This window comes from Sorex araneus, chromosome 3 (genome assembly GCF_027595985.1).
Source record: "Sorex araneus isolate mSorAra2 chromosome 3, mSorAra2.pri, whole genome shotgun sequence".
Taxonomy (NCBI): Eukaryota; Metazoa; Chordata; class Mammalia; order Eulipotyphla; family Soricidae; genus Sorex; species Sorex araneus.
In genome coordinates, this window is record NC_073304.1 from 36194476 (window position 1) to 36218196 (window position 23721).

At 39.8% G+C, this 23721-nt stretch overlaps 1 protein-coding gene across 1 annotated transcript in view; it reads right to left on the minus strand.

Annotated features, from left to right (window-relative positions):
- Positions 1–23721, minus strand: part of SYNE2 (spectrin repeat containing nuclear envelope protein 2) — a 300041-nt gene that overhangs the window by 264639 nt on the left and 11681 nt on the right. The window contains exons 2-7 of the mRNA XM_055132548.1: positions 10926–10987; positions 7624–7719; positions 7411–7488; positions 7227–7319; positions 4301–4482; positions 2840–3036 (exon numbers count right to left, since the gene is read on the minus strand). Coding sequence (XP_054988523.1) covers positions 2840–3036; positions 4301–4482; positions 7227–7319; positions 7411–7488; positions 7624–7719; positions 10926–10987 — 708 coding nt within the window. The remainder of the gene's footprint in view (positions 1–2839; positions 3037–4300; positions 4483–7226; positions 7320–7410; positions 7489–7623; positions 7720–10925; positions 10988–23721) is intronic.

Below are 23721 nucleotides of genomic sequence, written 5' to 3' on the forward strand. Positions count from 1 at the left end.
AGTTAAAAAAAAAGTTATTTACATAATTGGAGAACAAAAAATTCTGAAATGACTCTTGGCTATTGCACTTACACAGTAACTTAATGAAAACTGTCTACCAACATTCATATCAAAACTTGTCTGACAACTAGAACCAAAAGTTAGCTTCAGCTATATATGAGTGTTTCACTGTATCACCGTAACATGCTGAGATCATCGATTTGCTCGATTGGGCACCAGTAATGTCTCCATTGTGAGACTTGTTGTTACTGTTTTTGGCATATCAAATACACCACGGGTAACTTGCCAGGCTCTGCCGATATGAGTGGCAATAATAAACAGAAATAATTTGGGTCTCTACAGAATTAATAATAAAGAACATCATATATTTGATTATCCTTTAATGAATTAATTTTAAAGTAGATATGTGTATATAAACACACACACACTCACACAGAGTTTTGGAAAGCCCATCAGTAAAAATTAACCAATAAGGGGGTGCCAGTGCTGTCAGAAGATCAACCTGTACCCGCAGGGCAAGTGCATCAGCAACCTGATAGTACTTTTAGGCTTCCTGATACCTCAAAATTGCCATTGTGCCTCTGGCCGGACCCCAACAACTTGGGACCAACTTTCCTGAGAAATTAAACGGCCAAAAGTTAGGTATGTAGGAGTCACACCTACAAGCCACCTGCAGCTCAGCTACACAAGCTCATTTATCGGCCTTGCTTCAGAGATCCATAAATAAATCTCAAAACAGATCAAAAGCGGGCTAGAGACTGAGCACAGTGGCCACTCAACACCTTTATTGCAAACCACAACAGCTAATTAGAGAGAGAGAACAGAAGGGAATGCCCTGCCACAGTGGCAGGGTGGGGTGGGGGGAGATGGGATTGGGGAGGGTGGGAGGGATGCTGGGTTTACTGGTGGTGGAGAATGGGCACTGGTGAAGGGATGGGTTCCCGAACTTTGTATGAGGAAAACATAAGCACAAAAGTGTATAAATCTGTAACTGTACCCTCACGGTGATTCACTAATTAAAAATAAATAAATTTAAAAAAAATAATAAAAAAAAACCTGCAAAAAAAAAAAGATCAAAAGCCTCAGTTAATCTCAGACTCACACAAGGGTGAACAGATGAGGGTACATCAGATGACGGTGGGTCAGCCTACTGCCTGCCCAAGCAGAGTCCCCGGCAGCTGCTTGCTTCAGCAAACCAAAATCGCTGCCACACCCCCCGAAGGACTCCACTGTCTCAGGATGGACCTCACGGAGATATAATCACTGAAAATTCAGGCGTGCAGGTTTTGTGACTGAAATCTCCAGGCTTTCTCAGGGTCAGAACGGTCAGAACGGGCTATCTCCCCTCACCTCCCTGTACTACCAGAAGTCCTGGTCCCTGAACAAACATGATGACCTCTAAGTACCTGTATTGCAAACCACAATGCACAAAAGGAGACAGAATGAAAAGTGCCTTCCATACAGGCAAGTGGTGCAGGGGGAGGGAAGGGGCAGGAGGTTGGGGGATGGTAGGAGGGAAATGGGGGAACACTGGTGGTGGGAAACATACACTGACAGAGGGACAAGTTTTGGATAATTTTATGACTGAAACCCAATTATAAGCAGCTTTGTAATGGCCTATCTCATGGATATTCAATAAAATTTTTTTTAATAAACCAGTATATCCTTACAGAGCATAGACTAGAATTTGTGTCTCTTAAATTGCCAGTTCCTTATAATTAACTATAATTTCCACTAATCCTCTATTTATCTTTCATGAACTTACTGGTTTTAAATTATACACACAAACAAACACACACTCAGACACACTTCAAGCATGTTTTAAAATAACACAATGCAAAGTTAAAGGCTTTGCCAAAAGAATAAAACTACTTTTAACCTTAATTTTCTGAAACTAAACTAAATTATAATTTGATAATTACCTCTTTCAATGTAACCCATAGATGAACCAGAGAGACGGGCACAATGGGCTAAGCATATGCTTTTCAAACAAGAGGCCTGGATCCAGTCTCTGAGAATGCAAGGTCTCCTGAGAATTGCAGGAAGTAACCCCCAAGCAATAAGCCAGGAATGCCCCTATGCACCAGTGGACGTGGCCCCCAAAACAGTACTATAGCACTGTCCTCCCCTTGTTCATTTATTTGCTCAAGCGGGCACCAGTAACGTCTCCATTGTGAGACTTGTTGTTACTGTTTTTGGCATACCACGGGTAGCTTGCCAGGCTCTGCCATGCAGACAGGATACTCTTGGTAGCTTGCCAGGCTCTCCGAGAGGGACGGAAGAATCAAACCCGGGTCTGCCATGTGCAAGGCAAACGCCCTACCCGCTGTGCTAACGCTCCAGTCATACACATGAATGTAACCAGTAGGTACAATTCTGCTGTTGTTCACAATACAGTACAACCGATAGAGAAAAAAAATCAACTTGGCAAGGCTAAGCTAGCCATATAGGGAAAAAGCAGATAAATCAATTGTGGTCCAAATAGATACAGTTCTATTTGGGGAGGAGTGGGGAGGGAGACAGAAAGAGACAAAAAGAGAGAAACAACTCAGAGATAATTTCTTAGAATCAAGAAGACAATTTGAAACACAAAAGAAGAAGATTAATACAAGTGCTCAAATTATTTCAATAAAAACACTGTTTACTTTCAACTGTAGGTTTATGCCTGCTGTTTCTAAGGTTGACATAACAGTCAGTATGCTTAATTCCATGAAATTCAATATAGACTCTATAAGTTGAACCTTCCCAAACCATAACATATAACTCTGCGTTTGTTTACATATGGATACTATTTTCAGATCAATTTCACATTATTTTCAAATGAAAAAGCTTTGCTTACCCTCTGGTTCCAGCAATTTGGGGATTTTTAATTCTCGTTCTGCAATTCTGAAGGCCTCTTGCAGATTGTCTCTGTTGGATCTATGCTCCACACTCTTCATGTCAATTAGGTCCGGTCGTAAGGCATGAATGACAGCCAAGAAGGCTATCCCATTTCTCCAGCTTGACTTAAAATCTGTGACTTTCACAGACTTGTCCCTGTCACAAAAGGACAAAACCATGATAAATACTATTACATATAATAAATCAGATCTGTTCCATCTATTATAATCAACAGTAATTAAATTTCAGTGATCAAAGACACCATATAAAATATTCTAGGAAAGTATTCTATTTTAATCTTGTGGTCAAATTAAAGTAAGATGCCAAGTTTGAGGAAGCTTAGAGTAGACCACACAGAAAACTGATTCTTGAAGTTGCTTCTGCCCTGACAGCAAGAGCACCACCTGGGTTGCACGATGCAAGAAGTGCAAATTTTCAGACCCACCCCAGGCCTGGGACACTCATACAACACTGGAGGAGCTGATATTCCTTTGAAATATTTTATGGATGAAACCCTGCCATTATCAATATTGCAAATCATGGTATCAGAAAAAACTTTTAATTACAAGAAATTCTCTTCATCATCTCCTGTATTTTTTTAATAAGGGCCATCCCGGTGGTGTTTGGCCTAAGACATGTTTGGAGGTCAGGGGGCCACACGTGGCATTACTTGAGAGGCCAAAGCAATGCTGGTGATTAAATTCAAGGCCTCACACATGCATGTGATGTGCTTTATCATGTGAGCTATCTCCCCAGTCCTTCTCTAGTTTTTATAAAGAATATATACTACTCTCTTTCTCTTGAGCTATGAGTTTCTAAACAATGGGGACCAAAATCTTATCATGTCAGCATAGTCAGCTCAGACAGTTTGGTGTATTGTTTCCTCATTTGTTCACTTATCCATTCAATACACATTCATGCAATACCTCCCATGGAATGACTATGAAGACACAGTCCTGCAGTTCAGTGGCAGAGCACTTATATAGTATGTGCAAGGCCCTGGGTTTGATTTCCAATCTCTCTCTCTCCTCTCTCTCTCTCTCTCTCTCTCTCTCTCTCTCTCTCTTTCTCTCTCTTTAATACGCGCACACACGTATTAAAACATTTTTACTCTAAATCCTCCTTTGTGTGCATAAGGGATAAGAGAATTGTGCCTAAATAAAAGGATACTCAGACTATTTGCAGCTAGTAATAGGCCACCCAAAGAAGGGGATGGGGATGAAAGGCAGATCTTAAAAACTAAGACAGGCTGAGCCACAAACCTCAAGTTCAGAAGACTGACTGTGAGATGAGGAGGACAGTGAACTTTTTCTTTTTATTAAGAGGGAAGTGTTTTAGACGGGTTAGGGTGTTAGTGAGCCTGCTTTTCAGACCCAGAGAAGAGGCATGTTGAATTGTGCTACCACCAGAATGTCCTTACGTGCCACACTGCTTCTGAGCCCACAAGAGCAGAGCCTTCTTTGCAGACATCTGCCACTTGGATTGGACACTGGCATATTTCTTCGCTGGAGGACTTGAGGTAGGAGATGAGTCAACAGCACTGACACTGTCTAGGAATGGTTGATTGGAATCGCAAGAGAGAGTCTGGGCAAGCTCTTGAATCTAAGGAAGACAAAAGTTCACATATACAAGTATGCTATCAGACTTGAGGTGAAATATTCAAAATCAGACTTTAAAGTTTCCATATAACAGAGACAGTTTATTCATAAAATGAGCGTGGGCAAATCCCTGAACAAAAGCTTTTATGATGTGGCACTGCATTCCAGCTTGCTTTGCTTTCAGTGTCTTGGATCAGTTCTTGCCCTCAATCAGGCATGGCAAGCTTGTAGTCCTCCCCCTAAAGTGGTTATAGAGATGGGATCAACAACCATCAGTCTAATCGGAGCTAGACTTATACAATGTCTTCAGAGAGAATAAGTCCATGAAAATTTACTCTTTAAGAGGGAAATTATCTGCCATAGAGACGGGGATGGGGGTTGGGGGGAAGTGGGCGAATGGGTATTCAATCATTGTATCACTGAAGCTCAAACACGAAAGTTTTGTAACTGTAGCTCACGGTGATTCAATAAAAAATTTTTTTAAACTTTAAAAAAAAAGAAAATGCACTCTTAATTATAAACCATAAAGAAATAAAGATGTGACATTTCATACTATTTATAATAAGCAATACAAAATTATCCACAATCTGCCTGTGGGGCAGGCTTGAGTGGTGGTGGGAAAATTCAAAATAATGGTGGTGGAAGGTGGAATGGTGTTGAAATATTGAATGTAATCAATTATTATGAACAACTTTTTGAAAATTAAGAATAAATAAATAAATAATAAATAGACGTACGGAAAAAATAATAGTCAAACACATGGAGAGACCAGTACCAGAAAGAAAAGTCAATGTCATCAACTAAACGAAAAATGCCTTCATTGGTCAAGGAACTCTCAGACTCTGGTAACAGCATTCATCACAATAACAACTTTGAAAACCAGTTTGGTGCTCCTAGTAAAGCTGAAGATCACAGGCCCATCTTTATGACCAGCAATCCCAACCTGGGGTATAAGGACCTGCCAAAATAGGGGCTCAGATATGCACTGAGAGGCATACACAAGAATGCTTCTAGAAGCTTTATTCATAGTAAATAAGCTGATGGTAAAAGAAATGTTCATGAGTAGCTCAACGGTAAGTTCTGGAAACATACAATGGTGTAGTCATACACTGTAATGAAAAAGAATAGCCCCTAATATATGTTGCAATATAAAAAACTTATAAAACACTAATCAAATTTAGTCTGACATGAAAACTATGTAGTGTGCAAGAGTATAGACTATAAAGAGTGCAAGATGTTAAACCAAAGAGGTAATTTTCTTCAAGCAACTGGGAGAAGAGTATAGGGTCTTAGATATTCTATTGTGTATATGTGTGTGTGGGGGGGGGTTACATGACAATGCTTGATTTACCTAAGTGTATCAAACTTTATAATTAAGATTTTCATGCCTTTTTCCTCTATGTGTGTCATACATATTTATAAACATATATTGTTGCTACCATCTATCATAAAAATCATATACTAAATTATTTAAAGTGATTATTTAGGAATAGAGTGATTATAGATTATTTTTATTATCTATACTGAAATTTTAGTTATATTTCAAATACCATAGGAAGTATATACACAAAATATAATGTCTGTATATTATCAAATTTTAATATTTTACCACATCTGTTTCCTCTTCCTTTAAAGACATAAAACACACATACAGTTGAAGACTTCCATCTTTCCCTCCACATTCCCTATCCTATAATTCCCAGAGGGAAAAAAACCACAATCCTAAATTTAGTTTTCTCCATCATTGTCATGCACATTATTGTATAATAATTACAAATATAAGTATTCAAAAATAATATATGGTCCAGGGAGCTAGATCAAAGAATTGAGCTCAAGTTCTGCATGTGGGAGAACTGGGTTTGTTCCATGGCACCACATTGTCCCCCAAGCACTGCCAGAAGTGACCTCTGAGCAATGTGCCAGGAGTAGCTCCCAAGTATTGTGGGCCAAAACCAAAATAATAATGATATGTTTCATGGCCCAAAACCAAAATAGCAATAATATAATGTTTCATGGCTCAAGACCAAAATAACAGCAATATAATGTTTAGTTTCACATCTTTTAATTTTACATGATTTTTTTTCTAAATAAGCATTTGTTTCCACATAATTCTTAAAGTCCTTTTAAAAGCAATTATGAGATATAAAACATGCCATTTTTTTAGGTACACTCAGAAAACACAAATTCAGAATCTCAGGTCTGATGACTAAATATTTATCAATTATAGATCAGGACTGTTATTACTTTTTTAATGTTCTAGAACAAATGCTAAATCAAGGTATTTATGGATACTATGTATCTGTAAAACAGAACAAATCTTTGGGTCTCTCAGTACAAAACTGGATACTGCAGGATTATTTAGATTGGACAAGGGCCCTCAAAAATAGGGAGCTTTAACAAAGCTTAGTGGTAAGTTTTCAAGAATTTACTCCAGAAGTTTCCTACACTCTTTGCCAAAACAAACAAACAATAACAAGGAAAAAATTAACTATGGCAGGTTCTATTGACTCGTGATGCTATCATGGATAATTCAGGACTCCATGATAATTTAGCATTTCATTTTAAATGGACAAAAAAAAAACTGGCAAATAACAAAAATATGCTTTCTACCTATCACTATTTCTAGAATGTTCTCCTGTATCTCCAAGAAGCATTGAACCCAGCACCATGTCACATGCAATGTGTCACACTTATTTCATACTACAGTAATTAGAGCAGAAATAATGCTCATATCTTCAAATTACTCACATGAAAGTGCAGTATAATTGTCCAAATTAAGCCAAGAATAATGGATGGGTTTCCTTCTATAATATCAGCAACATGAATATTTATTAGCTTGATCTGGAAAAGAAGAAGAAATGAGAGTGAAAAGGCAAAAAAAATCTCACAAATTCATCTCTCCGGTTGATTTCCATGTGAAGTTTATACTCACAGATCGGTTTTTCAGGAATGTCAGGGCATGTTCTATGTTGATTCTACTCTGGAATGGATTAAATCCTTTATCTCGAGGCTATAAAATTTAAGCAAAAGTTATCACTCAAATTCATGGTGATTTAATTTTAAAAAGTTAAAAAACAAAAAAGCTAATAGACTGCAAACAAAATTTTGTCACCGGTAGGTTTTTACTGTCACTTGGAAAGCTTACCAACTGTTGTCCTGAGAGCACTTCCAGCAAATCCAAGAGGACATGGCCCTTTTTAATGTCTGCAAATAGGTCTGATATCGTTGAGGGAGGCGTGTGCTGCAAAGGGGCATAAGAAAAGTCGTCAAGCTTTGACTCCAAAGCACAATACCTCTAAGTATCCCATTAATGGCAAGCTGGGGATGTGGCTCAGTGGTAAAGTACATGCCTACAAGTATGACTGAGACCCGGGTTCAACACCTACTGCCACACACCAATACACATTATGAAGACACAACATCAGACATATGTGCAACCCTTGGTCTTCACCACAATGATGGGAATAACAATGAGAAGAGAATGACATTTATTTAAAGTATATAAATGCATTTGTGTTTTATAAATGCAAAAAAATAACCATACACAATAAAATAAAAAAGAAATGTAGATAATCCATATATATGTTTTAAAAAATTAATATTTGGTACTAATCATCTCATTTGTTTCCCTGCTTCCCTTTCCTTGTTGTTATAATCATTGGTACATGTTTGGGTTGTGGTGCTCACCAGGGATCACATATTTGATTGGGGTATTGTAGAGATTGTTTATTTTTTTTTTTTTGTTATGGCTCCAAGGATCACAAAGGGTCACAGCTGCAGTGCTGGGGATCATATTCACTGCCTTTACAGCTATAAGGCAGATGAGTCATCCCTAAAGGGCTTATAATTTTCTTCTTAGTTAACAGAATGATAATGAGCACACAGAGTTCCATATAAAAACATAATGAGCTTAAATACAATTTTTAAAGCATTAAGAACAGAAAAATTAGGGTCAAAAAATGCAACAAGTGGGGCTGGAGCAATAGCACAGCGGGTAAGGCGTTTGCCTTGCATGCGGCCGACCCGGGTTCGATTCCCAGCATCCCATATGGTCCCCTGAGCACCACCAGGAGTAATTCCTAAGTGCATGAGCCAGGAGTAACCTCTGTGCACTGCCGGGTGTGACCCAAAAAGCAAAAAAAATAAATAAAAAATAAAAAAATGCAACAAGAAAAGTAAATTTATCTCAAAACAATTTTCCGATAATACAACATTCAGCTTCCGCTAAGAGTTTAGAAGCTGCACAAAAATGGCTTTTAAAGACAATGAGTCAGGGGCAATAGTACAGCAGGTAGGGTGCTTGCCTTGCATGAATCTGATCACCAGCACCCTTTGCAGTCCCCTGAGATCTCCAGGAGTGATCCCTGAATATAGAGCCAAGAGTAAGCCCTGAGCATCCCTCCGTGTGTACCCCCCCTCAATAAAAGACAATCAGAGTCAGGCAGTAATAACTGATTGAGGGAGCAATTAAATTTCTGGAGTAATCTCTTCATAAATGTACCCTTTATAGAAATATAAGCATTGTGTTGGGATAAACAGGTAGAAGAAGACGTTCATTCAAGTATTCATAATAAGCAATAGAAAAAAATTATCTAGCATCTGCCCCTGGCAGGCAGATGGTGGTGGGAAAATTCGAAATAATGGTGGTAGGAAAGTGTAATGGTGGTGGGATTGGTGCTGAAATACTGAATGTAATTAATTAGTGTGAATAACCATAGGAAAATAAATTTTTTTAACCTTAAAAAATAATAATAATAAAAAGAAAAAGTTCATTTAGTGTCCAGTTATTCTAGGCATCGTGGAGAGGCAGGATATTAATTGTGATCTCTGGACCCAGAGTGCCTGGGTTTACAAGCTAGCACTATCAGTCACAAGCTGTGTGGCCTTGAGCGAGTCACGTAACTTCAACACTTTAATTTCCTTGTTCGTTACATGGAAATGATCATTTAAATGTCAAAAACAATCATGACAATGAAAAAGCTTATGACAGTATCTAGCACATAATGCTCGATATGCAGGAATCCTTACTACTTTTTCCCCTCACTGTGGTCTCAAATCTTGGCATGGTCAGGATCATCTGGCAACATATGATGGTACCAAGATATTACCAGGACCTCACAATTGCCTTGAATGTTTCCAAAGCCACTGAACCATCTTCCTGACCCTTCTCAGTAATGATCCCTACCAATAGGGCTGTCACCATCACCTTCGAACTTGTGGGTAGCGCCGAGGCTTTGAATTCATGATCTTGAGCCATCTTCTGTACCTCCTGCCCGGCTTTCTTATTATTAGTGCTTCATTAGATGAAGGAGTTGTTTTCACTTTCAACAATTTAGAGTGCGACCATCTCTCATGGTCTTAACAAAGCTCCCTTCTTTCCGCATTGGGAAAGAATAATAAATATGTCAAAAACAAGATCATTTGGGGGCTGGAATGATAGCACAGCGGGTAGGGGGTTTGCCTTGCACGCGGCCGACCTGGGTTCAATTCCCAGCATCCCATATGGTCCCCCAGCACCGCCTAGGAGTAATTCCTGAGTGCAGTGCCAGGAGTAACCCTGTGCAATGCTGGGTGTGTACGACTCCCCCCCCCAAAAAAAAGAAAAAGATCACTTTGGGAGAATGACTCAAAAAAAAAAAAAGCCCACATTTGTTTGAGTTTTATGCACCCAAACCCATTCCACTTCTCTGTACTACTTGCAGTGCTACACAGGAGATACAGGACACACACAATTAGATCAATTACTGACCAAAGGATCCTCTCCCAACATTCACCAAATGTTTACTGAGCACAGAGCAGATCCCTTTTTCCTCAAGAGGGCAATACTGTCCCCTGGGAAGGGAGCTGGAATGATTCAGTGAAGAGAAGTAGCCTGGGGTGTGCAACATAATCTTCAACAGGTCATAGGAAAACTGATCTATTTATAGTTATGGGCAGAATATTTTGACATCTATTCACTATAAAAATGGCACATCGTGTTTTTAATTTTCCTATTAAGCTGACAAAACGCCATACCCTGGTGCACAGTTAGAGAAATAAAAGGCAATTTGCCCTACAATGCTTTTAGGGATGGTGAAAAAATTCCTAGAAGCTCCTTGGGTGATATGGTAAAGGCAGGATCAATGGCTTCCATGATCTGGTACCAATTGCCACATCTTTCTCCTGTGAAGTAGGGTTGGTCTAATGGGCTGTGACACACAGTCCTCTGTCAGTGGATAAAGTATTTGGACATCCCTAACATCATGTACTATTTGAGGCCCTGTGAGCAGGCAAAACAAATCCTTAACAAGCATCTGTGTTTATTCTAGTCTGTGTGAATTGTTCTTACGGTAAAAAATCAAGGCCAAGATCAAAGGAAACCTCAGCACACTCTTTCAACCTTTTACAAGTTACCAATCCCATTTGGGAGGACAAATTATATTTAAAGGTTCATTCACTTCCCCTCACCTTTGCCAACTGTGAGTTTATCCAGCAGGTGAAGGTTTTCTTCTGCGTGTCTTCCTGTTCAGCTGTTAAATAAAGGATAACAGCAGTTAGAGAGAAAGTCAGAGGCCTCAGAGGCCTTTGGAATGCATCAAAGCGCCTCAGGTCTGCTACTAAGTGTGCGTGCATATTTCCCAAGAAGATATTTGGAAATAACATACTGATTTATTTTAACACTGAAGTTTAGGTCATGAGACAATGTTTCCCACACTTTCTACTAACAAAATTACCTGATGCCTACATGATCTTAACAGGACCTTTACCGGACCTGCAGACAGAGAAAAGTTCCAGCCCAAGGACTTGCTGTTCTGCTGTTCAAGCCAAAGTTAGCATTGAAGTACAAATCCAGAATGTCTGAAAGCCTTAAAAAGACTCATAAAATCATGGCAGCTTCAATTGACATTTATCATAACTACCAAACATGGAGAATATATTGCCCCTGAATTAAGAGCAACTTAGTTACAATTAGAGTTGGAAAGACCTGGGTTCAGTTGCACCTCTGGTGGCTGGAGCGACAGCACAGCGGGGAGGGCATTTGCTTTGCACGCGGCTAACCCGGGTTCAGTTCCCAGCATCCCATATGGTCCCTTGAGCCCCGCCAGGAGTAATTCCTGAGTGCAGAACTAGGAGTAACCCCTGTGCATCACCGGGTGTGACCCGCCCCCAAAAATGCAAGTACCTCTGAACTGAATAGCTGTGTGCCCTTGAGCATATGTGTACCTCACAACTAAGGTACAAGCAGGAACCATGAGGGATCGAGGACGAGTTGCTGTAAGACTTTAATGATTCATTGAAAGTGAATGGACTTAGTTTTCCCTCTGTGGAGAAGACCCTGTTCTGTCTTGAACACACATATCCTCTCTTTATCCCCTCTCACATTTCTTTAAATTATTTTCAATAAAAAAATTTTGCTTCAGAAATAAATAATAGTGAAGTCAATGTGTGCTGGCACATAGTCAAGATGGGGAAGGCTAAAGTGACTCTTTTTTTTTTTTTTTTTGCTTTTTAGGTCACACCCAGCGATGCACAGGGGTTACTCTTGGCTCTGCACTCAGGAATCACCCCTGGCGGTGCTCAGGGGACCATATGGGATGCTGGGATTCAAACCTGGGTTGGCCGCGTGCAAGGCAAACGCCTCACCCGCTGTGCTATCGCTCCAGCCCCTAAAGTGACTCTTAAGACCAGGTGAAAGTCAAAGGAAGGATGGAACATTCCGAATAAGTCTTCCCTTCCTCCCCCAGGGCAACAGTGTGGGGTCCCAAACCCACACCATGCTCTGCCCCTTCCTCAGCTTCAGCAGACATCCCCAACTCTGAGGTCAAGGGGTACGTCTGCACATGAGGACTGAGGTTCCATTTATCCAGAGCTCCCCACTTCCTGGCGTGGGAGTTTGTCTTACTCTTAAACCGAATTCACCAAAGCTCATCTCTCAATGCATTTTTCCTTGCCTGTGTTACACACACACACACACACACACACACACACACACACACACACACACACACACACACACACACCCTCGGGCCTTTCACATCTCTCAATTTTTCTCATCTCCACTTCTCCAAAACCAGTAAAATCCTTACATTGATGATGAGACCTGTAATATACCAGCAGCAAGAGACCTTTCTGCACCACTGGACACCTGTGTTCTCTGCCCAGCACTCTGCTTTTCCCTCAGAATCCCCCGAGAACACTGCAGACCTCTCCAGCACACGCGTCTCTTTCTCTTACAGATCTTGGACCTGTGGCTCCTTGCTCCTCATTTCTACTTCCAAATCATTCTCTGCTCTTTGTCATTAAATTGTTCCAGTTTTGACTCTCATGCCATCAGACTATTCCCACTGGTTCAGTCATATACATTACTTAATCATTTTCTGTAATCACATTACTTAATCATCTCCCAACTAGAACTCCTGCCTAGTTCTCTGCAAGTCCCATAAACAGATTAATGAGCCTCTGGAGCGATTTTCGACTAACATCAATCTCCCTAGCTCTCCATTACCTAAATTCAGCTCCAAGAAACTTAACCCCTGTCCTCGTTCGGTGTCTTCGTCATACCTCAGACCTTGATATACTCATAATGATAACTCTTGATAACCTCAATTTCATGTATCCAAATCCCTGAATAACAACCCTTATCTTTTCATTTCATTCCTCTTTGTGGCCCAACTATAACAATCCTAGGAGTCAAAATATTGACATAGAGATAATAAGGAATTCTTTTAAAAAGACTAACCTGCTTCTTAATAAAACTGGTGGGGGAGGCAGTATTTTACCTTTTAACATATTATTTTCCTTTGATTCTTCTAATTTTCCCTTATTATCTCTATCCAACTCAGTTGTAGACTGAAACTGTTGATACACAACAAATTTGAGTTTTCCCAATTTTTGAATTTCATAATAGTTATAGTTGAGGAACAGAAGAAACTCCAAGTAAATGGAATTCTTGGGCATTTACTGTAGCACTGTAGCACTGTTGTCCCATTGTTCATCGATTTGCTCGAACAGGTACCAGTAACATCTCCATTGTGAGACTTGTTGTTACTGTTTTTGGCATATCGAATATACCACGGGGAGCTTGCCAGGCTCTGACGTTCGGAAGGGATACTCTCGGTAGCTTGCTGGGCTCTCTGAGAGGGATGGAGGAATCCAACCTGGGTGGGCTGCATGCAAGGCAAACGCCCTACTCCTGTGCTATTGTGACTAATTAGAAATTCAAGATGACCTTGACCTTGTTGGGTTTCCCCCTATTTTCTTTCATTTTTATAATTTTTTTTCCTATAGGGACCAGAACAGTGTAGTACAACTGGCAAGGTACTTGTGTCACATATAGCCAACCTGAATTTGATCCCCAGCACACCATATGGTACCCTAAATCCTACCAGGAGAGATCCCTGAGCACAGAATCAAGAATAAATCCTGAGAACTGCCAGATGTGCCCCCCAAATTTTTTTTCTGTACGACCAGTTTGTATTAGTTATTTCCCAGTGACTTATAGATCAAAGGCAGTCACTAACTGTTAGTTGAATAGAACTGACTGCATAGTTCAGACTTTCAATGGGTAATTTCATTTTATGTTAATTTCACTTAGCAAAAAAATTACAAGGAACCACTATTTTTTCCTATGACATAAAGTATTAAAAACTTATTTCTATAATAATTTCCTCCCCAGCTAGGGTGTTTCTATGTTTTAAATAATTTTTTTTAGCTTTCCAATAAAAAGACAAGTAAATAAATTCAAATGTTACTAAATTTAAGGTCTGAGAGGTGCCTGTTTTGCATGGGTCTTACCCTCTGATTCCTGACTGCAAAGTCCATACCCTCCCCCCTACCTCAGCCCTCCCCTCTCTTCCCCCCGCAAGAGATTAAATTATCTGGAGTCCTTGATATATATTTCATCGCTTTCTCTCGTACCAGTATACAGTAATGCAAATTTTAAACAGCTCTACAATTACAAAATAATGTATTAAGGGAAAATTCTGTTCTGCAATAAAAAAAACAGATTGAGAGAACACATTTTTATGATTCAAGGACCATGGTCCAAGCATACAATGCACAGTAATCAAGGACATAGGTAAAAAATTTGTGGAATTTATTCATTATTATAACAATAAGGCAACAATTCCTAACATAGAAGCCTCTCTTCCCTTAAAGAATGAAAGGGAATTTTTCTCCCAAGGTGATAAACTATGAAAAAGAAACTAATTAGGAATACTCCCAAATCCAAAAGATAGTCTGTAATAACTTTAGGGGAGTCCTACAGAAGAGACAAGAAAGAGACACCATAAATAACCATGATGGGGTTTTACATACCACCTGTAAGATCCAAATAATTCAAATTCTACGTAAGACCATTACATCACTTGAAAGGTATCATTAAATGCTCATGTGGTACTAGGCAAAAGTAGCCTCAGTACTGAGGAAACTGAGAACTAGCAACTTTCCTAGACTGGGACAAGAAACAGCAAATTCAAGACTCTTGACTCCTTTTCTCATGTTAGAGCAATGAATCTGCAGTCAAACACAGGAATCCCACTGACACCGATATCAGTTTGTCAGTTAAATGGAAAATAATCTCAAAATTTTCCAGTCAGGCCTTATGCTCTACCTGCCCTAATTTGATTAAAATCTAATAGAGACAAAGTAAAAGAAAAAGAAGATTAAGAAGAGCAGTGAGAACCAATCTGAAGGGTACTCAGTTAGCCAAGGAAACAATGCACAGATAAAATCCTCATGAAAGGATTTTAGGAAAGCAACTTGATGGCTTCTAACTAACTCATTGTCCAAATTTAGAGCCCAGCTCTTCATCCTGGAAATCAGACCCCTTCAAATGCAACAAGAACTCTTTGCCAAAGGCAAACAAAGATGTCCCAGGAGTGGATTGCCTTTGTAGCAGCTCAATGAACTGGTTTCTTATGTTCCATATCATTTCTCCCTTGGCGCACTTTTCTCACATCTTCATACTTATCCCTGAAAAGCAGAATTAATTCCACAGAACAAGAACGAGCTACCTTATGACAGGATCAGTAGCCTATTGTACTTTTCAAAGGGTCATCCACTGGGGGTGAAATCACTGAGAGCCACATGAATCAAAGGTATTTGAGTGGGTATTTTTTTAACTGTTAGTTTTAAATTTTTTAATTTACAGGTAACTTTCTAATAAAATAATCAAACTCTTCTCAAAATGGTATGTTATAAAATAGGGTGTTTTTATTAGCAGATGTTTAAAGATCCAAAAAAAGTAAAGCAATGTGCAATAAAATCTTTGAAAAGGTAAGTGTCTGTCAAATGAAAAGGAAAAAGACTGAGAAGTTCTCTATTCGAAGGGATCACTAAGAAAATGATGGCTGGAGTTGGGATGGGAGATGCGTGCCAAAAGATGGACCACAGATGATGAACTCTCAGTGTCTGTGTTGCAAGTCATAATGCCCAAAAGCAGAGAGAGAGAGAGAGTATGGGGAATATTGTCTGCCATGGAGGCAGGGGGAGGGTGTGAAAGGGGTTGTATACCAGGGATATTGGTGGTGGGGAATGTGCACTGGTGGAGGGATGGGTGTTTGATCATTGTGTGATTGTAACCCAAACATGAAAGCTTGTAAATATCTCACAATGATTCAATAAAAACTTTTTTTAAAAAAAGAAAAAACAAAAAGAAAAGTTCTCTATTCTAAGTTTTAGGGAAAACAAGATTAAGTGTGGTGTGTGTGTGTGTGTGTGTGTGTGTGTGTGTGTGTGTGTGTAGAAAAATTCATGAATTTCATTATGCTGATTGGTCTTAGAAAATGTTTTATTTTGTTAAATGAGGCACAGAGAGAAGGCAAAGATTTGGGAGCGTGATATTAGCATATAAGTATATTTAATCCCTGAGTTGTTCTTAGTCAATCTACCTTTTTGAACTGGCAATTCATGTCCTTAGTTGGAAAGGGGAACAAATGAAAATGAATCAAATTAAACTCAATTAAAGATGAGGGATCTTAAGTTCATTATAAAATCCATTCTAAAACTACTATGGCTACTAGACTTGAGGAAGGTCCAATTTTATAGAAATTCATCATAATTTTGACTCCAGCATTCCTTGAGGGTGGTAAGAGTTCAAAGCAATTACCCCTAGCTTGACAAACACAGGTTGACAGTGTCACTTAAATACAGTCAATGTGGCTTCTCCAAGAGTTTTCTCCACTACAGAAGTCACTGACAAAGCTTTGAAACCTTTATCCAGAAATTTCTCCTCTGCTTCTTCAACTTTTAGGTTATCGATAACAGATTTTTATTATAGGTGGCTCCAGATTTACTACTTTGATAATTCTCATTAAAATCTCTACAGGCCGAGTGCATGCTCCACGTGCAGTAGGCCCTGATTTGAAAACCAGCACCATGTTTGATAACCATGGTTCGCTAGGTATAGTCAAGATAGACCCCTGAGCATAGAGATGGGAGTAGCCTCTGAACACCACCTAGTGTGCCCCCCACAAAGCAAACCAAATCAAAGACACCTTCTGATCATTTCCTAATTTCTTAAGGAACAAATTTATAAGTCTGGGTCATTCCTAATTTGAAGATAATCTACTCTTTCCCCATCCCCATGACATCTCTGCTGATAGCCTCAGTCAAGCCAAACTATAATACCTACAATTTCCAATTAATTATCCATCTTTTCTGCACTGTCATGCTGTGCGTTCCTTCTAGAATCTTACAGCTCCCTCTGCATTCACAGAGAACCCCAGTAGCCAGCCAAATGATATGGAAGACATGCAGTCATTAGCTATGACAATAAGATGGGGCTGGAGAGACGGTGCAGGGATTAAAGCACTTGCCATGCCCATAGCTGACCCCAATCTGACCACAAAGAGTCCCCTGAGGACAGCCAGGAGTGACCCAAACCCCTCCCCACCTCCCCCCAAAAGACACAGTCTTTCTTAAAGTGAGACAGAAGCCTGACTCTGGCCTCCCACAATACTTTCTTGACCTTTTCTTCTTATTCTTACAAGTAACATACAAGGTCCATGAGATTTTTTCAATAGTTACAAAAACTAAAATTAATCTTAAGTTTCTTCAAATCTTCTATTCCCCTTTTCCAGAAACAAAATGAAAAGTTTTCTGTGATTCCTTCTAAACTGAGCATCGAAAGCATATACAACTTATTTATTTATTTATTTATTTTGGTGAAGCAAGAAAGTTTTTATTGAAACTTCTTTAGAAAGATGGGAGGGAAGAGAGAGGGAGAAGTACATGTTCAAGAGAGAACACGGGTTTCTCCAGATGGAAAACCTGACAAGCAAGGAAACAAGAGACACACAAGTAAGATATGTGTTCAAGGGAGAACACAGGCTTAAAAAACAAGCCTAAAGAACATAAGTTTTTAAAGGCAGCAGTAAGGTTTAGCCAGTTACTGTATATCTACATTCTAGAATTATACCTCACAAACAGAAGGCACTTACTCAATATTCGCTGAATGGATGAATGTACATATAGATACCATGTGTTCATTAAATAGACATTTGTAGTATAGCTTTATTTTTCACATTGGTAATTTTAAAAAGCAGAGACATAAAGTTAAAAAGCATCATCTAATATGTAAGGAACTATTTTAAAGATCATAATGCTTCCACCCTATAATCAACAATGTTGACGATCACTGTGCCGAAAATTAAAAAACAAAGTAATAAACATTAAAATAAATTTTTAAATTGTAAAAGTCATAATGCTTTTAAGTTGCCCAAAAGAAAAATATAGCTATTAATGAAAAGAACAAAGTCTATATATACGTATTGATGTAGATATATTCTCATTCCGTCTCTCTGTGTGTCTCTCTGTCCTCTGTTTCTCTCTGTCTCTGTCTCTCTGTGTCTCTCTCTGTGTCTCTGTCTGTCTCTCTCTCTCTCTTGCTTGCTCGCTCGCTCACTCGCTTGCTCGCTCTCGCTCTCACTCATCTCCCCAAGGTAACAATGGTTTTCTGCACTGTGTAGGTTTCAGTGTACAGTTTCCCAGCAACTGTTTAAATTACACCACACCCACCACCAACTGTCTAGTCACCATGTGTCTCTTTATTCTTCAGTGAAAACCAGCATCTCAAGTTGTAACACAGTATGCTTGCGATGATTCCATCTGAATTTTTTTCAAGGAGGCCTCAAAGGATAATCACATGGTGATTCCCATCTGTTTTCATGGCAATGACCACTGGCTGTCCTGGCAGAGACAGGAACCACATGTGGTCTCCCCTCTGCCCAACCAATCACCCTTAAAATTGATCCTTCATGTTTTTCTGTCTTTACTTCCCCTTAGCACATGCCAGGTAGAGAAGAGGTACTTGATAAATATTTCCTGACTGAAATACTTAGTAAACATTAAATACTTAGCAAACATTACTCTATACAAGTATCAAACTGACCTGTGTAGAGAACTTACTGGCAATAGCCACTAGACTGATGCTATTAACAAGAATTACCCTCCTTCATATTTCAATAATCTCTGGGCAAGTCTCATCCTGCTAATAAAATTAAACAAAAGGGCAAGTACCAGTGAGACCCTATGGCCATTCCCTGAAACAACAGTGTCAACTTCTTGTTAGCTGGAATACCCATGGAAAGGTTAATTCAATCAACTCTGACAGCAAGGTAGCACGTGTTAGCTGTGTGTTTCAACTGCCATCCTTTCATCAAGTTGTTGTCCAGTAGAAAGTAATAAAAATCACAAGGCTACTTCTTTTCTTTTTCACAGAGATGATACACAGAAAGAAATTAAAATATCAAATGAAGAGAATAAGGCTCATAGATAGCTCAAAGGGGTGGAGCAAATCCTGGCATGCTTGAGATCCCAAGTTTGATTCCCTGTAGACCTGAAGGTCTCCAGCCCTACTGGCTCAGACAGCACCATATTAACTCTTCATATGCATGGCTGGGAAGGCAACATTATGGAGATACAAGCAAGAAAAATTAAGAGACTTAAAAAACATATGCTCATAAAAATAAAAAAAACTAAATATTTTGAAGAATAAGCAGGAAAAGTTCTGTTACTTAATTACAACAGAGAAGACTAACCAATAGGACGATGATTTACAACACAATCTTTTAACCAATCCTAAGCAAAGAGGAAAAAAAACTAGCACAGAGGTGCCACATAATGATTTTTTTATTAGTCTTTTTGGTTTTGGTTTTGTTTGGGGGCCACACCTGGTGATGCTCAGGGGTTACTCCAGGCTCTGCACTCAGAAATTACTCCAGAGTTACCACACATGAATCACCGTCAAGTGCCATGTAAACTCATTACCGGCCTTGCTCTAGAGACTCATAAGTAAATCTTGAAAGACATCAACTAGCTGCAAAACTTTCTCAGACACCCATTCTCAGCTAAGACCCATAGGGCACTCTGCCAAAACACAACGCTCCCACACTTCAAAGTCACACCATGCCTCTGACTGGACTCCATCATCTCAGGACAGAGCCTCATAGAGAAATTAACCTGCCCCAAACTCAGGTACAAGGATTCCTGTGACTGAAATCTCCAGGATTTCTCAGAGTCGGGATGGGCTACCTCCTTCCAACTGCCTGTACTTCTGGAAGCCCTGGAAGTCATGCTAACACCCCAAAGGCTCCGTCCAGTTAAAAATTTAACTCCAATTGTACAGCTGTACCACTCAGTTAAAAATTCTGGGTTTCCTGGAGTGACATCTCCAAACTCTACAACACTGATAATCCGGTAGTAGCATACCAGATTGGATGGGATATAGTGAAGAAGTCAACCAATGTCCACTAACAAAACTATTAATACACAAGGCTTAACTTCTAACAACATTTTAGTAATTAATTCCTCATACAAGGACTTAATGTCAATATGATACCAAAATTTACACTAATTTTCTTCTAAGAAAATATCTTTTGATCATTCTGTTAACAAATTATTGGTAACAAGCAATATGAAATAAATTATTGTGGGTCTGATATGGGGGCAAGTCTGAGGAATGGTTGGGAAAACTGGAGACAATAGGAGAGGGAAGGTGAAAGTCGTGGTGGGACTGGTGTTGGAATACTGAATGTCTGTAAAATATTTTGTAAACCAAAGTGTTTTACTAAAGTGTAGGGAGGGAAAGTTTTTCATATATAAACCTTACCTATTTCATACAAACTACAAAATATATTAGCACAAAACTTTTTAAAAGTTTCATTAATAACAGATAAGACATGATTATTACTATAATGAGATCCAAGTACAAAATAAAATTTCATGCAATATGCTTCAGATTCCAGAGTTTAAAACTTACTTATGTTGGGGCTGGAGCGATAGCACAGCGGGTAGGGCATTTGCCTTGCACGCGGCCGACCCGGGTTCAAATCCCAGCATCCCATATGGTCCCCTGAGCACGGCCAGGGGAAATTCCTGAGTGCAGAGCCAGGAGTAACCCCTGTGCATCGCCAGGTGTGACCCAAAAAACAAAAAACAAAAAACAAAAAAAAAAAAAAAAAACTTACTTATGTAAATGAGAATAGGCATTTTATTATATCATATTAAATGAGTTTAATTTCCTTACTTACACAGGTTAAAATCATTTAACAATCACAAATTGGCTTCCACTGACTTATTTTCTGATCATCCTATTTGCCATTTCTTTAAATTTTGTTGGAGCAAACACTATACATTTGTTTTGTGCCTGAGGGGGCAGGTTAGGTTTGGGAGGAAAACCGATGAAGCAGTGTTTGAGAAAGGTCACTCTAGGTGGTGTTGGAACGCTAAATGCCTAAAACAACTGTATTATGAACAACTCTATAACTCACAGGGTTTTGATTAAAATGAATTAAATCTAAAAAAAGAAAAGAAATTACTCCAGCGGTGCTCGGGGACCATATGGGATGCTGGGGATCAAGCCCGGGTCAGCTGTGTGCAAGGCAAATGCCCTTTTCGCTGTACTATCACTCCAGCCCCTGAGTTGTCACTTATTGAACCAGAAAAATGAAATCAGAAGGAAACTCCTGGCAAACTTAATTCATGAGCACAGTTTGACTCCGACTCTGCCACAACAGGAAAAAAAGAGCACCCGCCTGTCAAACTCAAACATTCCAGGACTCAGGTCACACTCTGGCTGCCTACCTGTCCCCCAAGTCTGTCATCACTATTTCTATCTCTTGCATTTGATATCACCACCCTCTCTCACCCCCAAGGATAGCCTATGACCAAACTCTGGCAGTTTTGCCTCCACAGAGCTCTGGTCTCTGCTTCCGGCACTTCTCTTTGCTCCTGTTACCTTCCACACAGGCACTGGACCTGCTCCAGTCCTTCAACCTGTCATCAACTATAGCTAGTCAATCTGACATTACTCTTCCGCACACTGATAGGGTCCTCTCTGCTCTGAGGATCAGGACCCAAATCTACCGCCACTGAGTCAGTCCTGACAGTTTCTCAGTCCTGATGGTTTACCCAGTATCAGGGCACAGACTTTCCCTCTCCCACTCTGCTTCCTCCCAGGATTTTTACAAACCCTGTTCCTCCTTCCAAAGCCTTTTTATCTTTACTTCCACTTTTGTTCCATCTCAGCTCAGTTTTGCACAACAAAGGAAAACTAAGCCAATCTTTTTTCATATATTTTTTAATAAAAACCTGGGTTCTCACCCTCATTCTCCATTAGCACTTGCCTCAGCTTATAATCAATATGTTTATGCAATGGCAGAGCCTGCCCAGCTACCCATGGTGTATTCAATATTCTAAAAACAGTAACAACAGGTCTCATTCCCCTGACCCTGAAAGAGCCTCCAATCATTGGGAAAGATGAGTAAGGAGAGACTGCTAAAATCTCAGGGATGAGTATAATAGAGACATTATTGGTGCCCTCTCGAGTAAATCAAGAACAACGAGATGACAGTGATACAGTGATACAGTGATGTTTATGCACTGTTTTTGAGAAATAATACTTTAGAAAAGCACTGGCTCCAGAACAGACTATTGTGGTTGACCCCTATTTGCCACCTACTATGTGTCTTTGATCTTCTCAACTGCAAAATGAAAATAAGCGTGGACTTTAAAAAAATGTTAGGAAGATTAAGTGCATATTAGACATAGATTAATGCTCAACAAAATATAACCCAAAGGCCAAATATAGCCACTACCTCTTTTTTTAAATAAAGCTTTATCACAAGACGGACATGTTCATTTGTTTGCATACTGTCTGCACAAACGTTCATGCTAAAATATCAAAGTTGAGAGTCAGAGCAACAGTACAACCAGTAGGACCTTCGCCTTGCTCGAAGTCAACCCAGGTTGGATCCTCACCCCATACATCCCCTGAGCACCGCCAGGAGTAATTCCTGAGAGTTGAGTCAGGAGTAAACCCCTGAACATGGCTGGGTATTGCCCAACGCCTCCTCAATAAATAAATTAAACATCAAATTTGAGGAGCTATAACAGAGATAATATGAAGCCCAAAGAATAAAATACTACACGTTCTTTTACAGAGAGTTTGCCAGTATCCAGCAAAGAACGACTTAATCTAACCAAATGAATATCAGATACAATGTAGTGAACTTTTATTGGGCTTTGTGGGGAGCTCCCAAGGAGTGCTCAGGCGGTCCAGGGCTCCCATCAGTAATTCTCAGCCAACTGGGCCAGTGGTTCAATGCAGGGGCTTGATGATGCTGTGCTGCTCAGACCCCCATGCCACCCCAGGAGTGCTGAGGGACCCCCACGGCCATACTGATGCTGCTTGGAGGTCTCCGTAGATGCACTCAGCAATGCTCAGAGGACTGTGTGCATAGTTATAAGGATCAAACCTGGGTCAGGAGCAGGTCAGGCATATGCTGACCTCTATACGATCCCCCAACCCCATGAATAAACCTTGCAAGTGCAATAACTGCCCCTTAGATAAACCTCACTCGCAACAATACTACCACAAGCCCGCCACAAAATACCACTTAATCGATGATTTAATTTGCCAGATAGGGAGCGCTACAAAAACTGAAAATTAACCAGTGGTTGCCTCAGGCTGGCAAGATGGGAAGGGGGTGAGGGTGGGAAATGATAGGTGTGACATTGCTTTTGAGGGTGACAAAGAGCCCTAAAATTAAATGTGGCCCTCCTTGCACAGCTCTGTGAATATACTAAAAGCTGTGGAATTATGTACTTAAAATGAGTGGGTTGTGTGTTTTGTGAATTTCATCTCAAACTGAATTTCAATAAAGCTCCCCCAGCCCCCCTTCCAAAAAAAAAAAGAAGTAGCTGATAACAAACAGTGACATTGGCTACAGGCTCCATGAAGTCCAAGGCCAAGTTCCATCTT